Here is a 4,810-nt window from a genome sequence, read left to right on the forward strand (position 1 = left end):
ATGAAGACCAGGGGTTTAGAGGAGAGGACTGGCAGAGAATCTAAGGAAGAGGCCGGAACCAGAGGGTTTGGTGGAGAGGACTGGCACAGAAGCCAAGGAAGAGGCTGGGACAAGGGATGAAGACCAGGGTTTGGAGGAGAGGACTGGCACAGAAGCCAAGGAAGAGGCCGGGACCGGGGATGAAGACCAGGGTTTGGTGGAGAGGACTGGCAGAGAATCCAAGGAAGAGGCTGGGACAAGGGATGAAGACTAGGGGTTTGGAGGAGAGGACTGGCACAGAAGCCAAGGAAGAGGCCGGGACCAGGGATGAAGACCAGGGGTTTAGAGGAGAGGACTGGCAGAGAATCCAAGGAAGAGGCTGGGACAAGGGATGAAGACTAGGGGTTTGGAGGAGAGGACTGGCACAGAAGCCAAGGAAGAGGCCGGGACCAGGCCCAAGGATGGGACATCTCTCTTACCACTGGCTGACTTTTTCTCTACCCTCGAAATCTGGAGGAAGGTGGCTCATGCGGTTCATGGTCTCCATCAGCTCGCGCAGGTCCGGTTGGATCTGATAGAAGACACACATGTGACTACATTGCAATATACGAGGAATGTCTCTAATGCAGCGTACGCATGAATAGTACGAAGAATACGTATGCTTGATGTCAATATTCCGTCTCTCTGCATGCTTTAGTAGTGATCAATAGTTCACAGCTCCGCCTTTAATTGATGACTCCGCCTCCACCCAAAATTGTGAAGGAACTCACTGCTTTGAACTGCCTCTCTGTTGAAGAAAAGGCAAAGATGTCCTATGAATGGCCGGACGGCACCTCATGAGCGGCCCCAAGTGAGAGACCTCCAATGGGGGTCAAACGTTTCATAAAACCAAAAGCTCACATGCGCCTCGTGCCTCTACACATTTCATCTTTCCTCATATGGGGGGCAGCATTCTAGTGGTGGTCTCCCATCTCACTGATCACCTCGAGTCCCAGACAGATCTCACCATAGGCCTGCGTCACTAAGCCACGCCCCCAATGCGTTTCATCCACAGGACCCTCAGCGGGTTCATGAACTTCAGTAACCTTAATGGGTGTGCTGCTGGTACAAGGACATGGTGGCCTCCTCACACATCTTTGTGTCTCCTGTAGAGGACGGCCGCCTGAGGTCAAAGCAAATGTACCCGTTATACATCTTCATCCAACGTCACCCCCATTTCCTCCTTATAAGGCTCCTCCCCTTAACCCTTTCCACAACCCAGAAGTGCAGATCTTTGGGCTGCGTCTTGTGGTGATACATTATGGTTCTTCTACCGCCATCTTCAGCCTACATACTGCCCGGCCTCACTACCAGGAGGAGGAACGCCTTAGGGTTAGGCGAGTGCCAATGGTGTTCATGAGTAAAGGTGGAGCCGGGAGCCATTGGTCACACTGGACAGTATAGACCACAGAAGGACAGACTGTCCAGTGGAGGTCTTCAGTGATATCACCTTCACCCTAGGGTCTCAGAGATATCTTCCATCACAAGGTCTTCCAGGGGAGGTCTCAGAGATATCTTCCATCACAAGGTCTTCCAGGGGAGGTCTCTGATGATATCTTCCATCACAAGGTCTTCCAGGGAGGTCCCTTGATGATATCTTCCATCACAAGGTCTTCCAGGGGAGGTTCTTGATGATATCTTCCATCACAAGGTCTTCCAGGGGAGGTCCTTGGTGATATCTTCCATCAAAAGGTCTTCCAGGGGAGGTTCTTGATGATATCTTCCATCACAAGGTCTTCCAGGGGAGGTCCTTGGTGATATCTTCCATCACAAGGTCTTCCAGGGAGGTCCCTTGATGATATCTTCCATCACAAGGTTTTCCAGGGAGGTCCCTTAATGATATCTTCCATCACAAGGTCTTCCAGGGGAGGTCCTTGGTGATATCTTCCATCACAAGGTCTTCCAGGGAGGTCCCTTGATGATATCTTCCATCACAAGGTTTTCCAGGGAGGTCCCTTGATGATATCTTCCATCACAAGGTCTTCCAGGGGAGGTCCTTGATGATATCTTCCATCACAAGGTCTTCCAGGGAGGTCCCTTGATGGTATCTTCCATCACAAGGTCTTCCAGGGGAGGTCCTTGGTGATATCTTCCATCACAAGGTCTTCCAGGGGAGGTCCTCAGTGATATCTTCCATCACTAGGTCTTCCAGGGGAGGTTCTTGATGATATCTTCCATCACAAGGTCTTCCAGGGGAGGTCCTTGGTGATATCTTCCATCACAAGGTCTTCCAGGGAGGTCCCTTGATGATATCTTCCATCACAAGGTTTTCCAGGGAGGTCCCTTAATGATATCTTCCATCACAAGGTCTTCCAGGGGAGGTCCTTGGTGATATCTTCCATCACAAGGTCTTCCAGGGGAGGTCCTTAGTGATATCTTCCATCACTAGGTCTTCCAGGGGAGGTCCTTGATGATATCTTCCATCACAAGGTCTTCCAGGGGAGGTCCTTGGTGATATCTTCCATCACAAGGTCTTCCAGGGAGGTCCCTTGATGATATCTTCCATCACAAGGTTTTCCAGGGGAGGTCCTTGATGATATCTTCCATCACAAGGTCTTCCAGGGGAGGTCCTTGGTGATATCTTCCATCACAAGGTCTTCCAGGGGAGTCTATTTGTCCATTTGTGTGATTGGGGAAACAATGGGAATAACTCTGACACTAGATGTAGCGGAGTACATTACCACTCAGGAGACAATCACATGAGTCGCCTCTCTCCCTATTTTTTCCATGAAGGCCCCGGGGGAGGGGAGGGGGGGTCTGTATTGATGTTTTTAGACCCCCAGAGCTGAATATATACTGAGCTGATACCAGGCGGTCCGAGGTCGTTCAGTGGAGGTGCCAGGAGGTCCCAGGTCTTCCCGTAGAGGTGCCAGGCGGTCTGAGGTCTTCCCGTAGAGGTGCCAGGAGGTCCCAGGTCTTCCCGTAGAGGTGCCAGGCGGTCTGAGGTCTTCCCGTAGAGGTGCCAGGCGGTCTGAGGTCTTCCCGTAGAGGTGCCAGGAGGTCCCAGGTCTTTCCGTAGAGGTGCCAGGAGGTCCCAGGTCTTCCCGTAGAGGTGCCAGGCGGTCCCAGGTCTTCCCGTAGAGGTGCCAGGCGGTCTGAGGTCTTCCCGTAGAGGTGCCAGGAGGTCCCAGGTCTTCCCGTAGAGGAGCCAGGCGGTCTGAGGTCTTCCCATAGAGGAGCCAGGCGGTCTGAGGTCTTCCCGTAGAGGTGCCAGGAGGTCCCAGGTCTTCCCGTAGAGGGGCCAGGCGGTCTGAGGTCTTCCCGTAGAGGTGCCAGGCGGTCTGAGGTCTTCCCGTAGAGGTGCCAGGAGGTCTGAGGTCTTTCCGTAGAGGTGCCAGGAGGTCCCAGGTCTTCCCGTAGAGGTGCCAGGCGGTCCCAGGTCTTCCCGTAGAGGTGCCAGGCGGTCTGAGGTCTTCCCGTAGAGGTGCCAGGAGGTCCCAGGTCTTCCCGTAGAGGAGCCAGGCGGTCTGAGGTCTTCCCATAGAGGAGCCAGGCGGTCTGAGGTCTTCCCGTAGAGGTGCCAGGAGGTCCCAGGTCTTCCCGTAGAGGTGACAGGCGGTCTGAGGTCTTCCTGTAGAGGTGCCAGGAGGTCCCATGTCTTCCCATAGAGGAGCCAGGCGGTCTGAGGTCTTCCCGTAGAGGTGCCAGGAGGTCCCAGGTCTTCCCGTAGAGGTGCCAGGCGGTCTGAGGTCTTCCCGTAGAGGAGCCAGGAGGTCCCAGGTCTTCCCGTAGAGGAGCCAGGCGGTCTGAGGTCTTCCCATAGAGGAGCCAGGCGGTCTGAGGTCTTCCCATAGAGGAGCCAGGCGGTCTGAGGTCTTCCCATAGAGGAGCCAGGCGGTCTGAGGTCTTCCCATAGAGGAGCCAGGCGGTCTGAGGTCTTCCCGTAGAGGAGCCAGGAGGTCCCAGGTCTTCCCGTAGAGGTGCCAGGCGGTCTGAGGTCTTCCCGTAGAGGTGCCAGGAGGTCCCAGGTCTTCACGTAGAGGTGCCAGGAGGTCCCAGGTCTTCCCGTAGAGGAGCCAGGCGGTCTGAGGTCTTCCCATAGAGGAGCCAGGCGGTCTGAGGTCTTCCCGTAGAGGTGCCAGGAGGTCCCAGGTCTTCCCGTAGAGGAGCCAGGCGGTCTGAGGTCTTCCCATAGAGGAGCCAGGCGGTCTGAGGTCTTCCCGTAGAGGTGCCAGGAGGTCCCAGGTCTTCCCGTAGAGGAGCCAGGCGGTCTGAGGTCTTCCCGTAGAGGAGCCAGGCGGTCTGAGGTCTTCCCGTAGAGGTGCCAGGAGGTCCCAGGTCTTCCCGTAGAGGTGCCAGGAGGTCCCAGGTCTTCCCGTAGAGGTGCCAGGAGGTCCCAGGTCTTCCCGTAGAGGTGCCAGGAGGTCCCAGGTCTTCCCGTAGAGGTGCCAGGAGGTCCCAGGTCTTCCCGTAGAGGCGCCAGGCGGTCTGAGGTCTTCCCGTAGAGGTGCCAGGAGGTCCCAGGTCTTCCCGTAGAGGTGCCAGGAGGTCCCAGGTCTTCCCGTAGAGGTGCGCGATGATCGATAGCTGAACGTGTAACGTTTGGGCACACAAGTGGTTTCAGGGATGATGATGAACAGATGTATAATGTATGAATGTGCGGTGCGCGGTGTGTGGTGCGCGGTGTGTGGTTTGTGGTGCGCGGTGCGCAGGTCATACCTCATCCATGGCACGGATCTCCAGCCGCAGCTTGTCCATCACCGTAATAAAGAGCTGGAAGATAGAAAATAATTCAACACATGACGATCATCATATCTGCCCCCCTCCTAATACATCCGACCCCTCCCCAATA

The 4,810-nt window shown here is 55.4% G+C and overlaps 1 protein-coding gene across 1 annotated transcript in view; it reads right to left on the bottom strand.

The window, feature by feature from the left end:
- The window catches only part of VPS28 (VPS28, ESCRT-I subunit), a 22,926-nt gene extending 18,199 nt beyond the window's left edge, over positions 1–4,727 (bottom strand). Inside the window, exons 1-2 of the mRNA XM_018575057.1 lie at positions 4,678–4,727; positions 459–550 (exon numbers count right to left, since the gene is read on the bottom strand). Of these exons, the coding sequence (XP_018430559.1) occupies positions 459–550; positions 4,678–4,716 (131 nt within the window). The 5' untranslated portion in view covers positions 4,717–4,727. The remainder of the gene's footprint in view (positions 1–458; positions 551–4,677) is intronic.
- Positions 4,728–4,810: the final 83 nt, after the last annotated feature.

The sequence above is a fragment of the Nanorana parkeri genome, unplaced genomic scaffold, assembly GCF_000935625.1.
Source record: "Nanorana parkeri isolate BGI_ZX_2015 unplaced genomic scaffold, ASM93562v1 scaffold3501, whole genome shotgun sequence".
NCBI lineage: Eukaryota > Metazoa > Chordata > Amphibia > Anura > Dicroglossidae > Nanorana > Nanorana parkeri.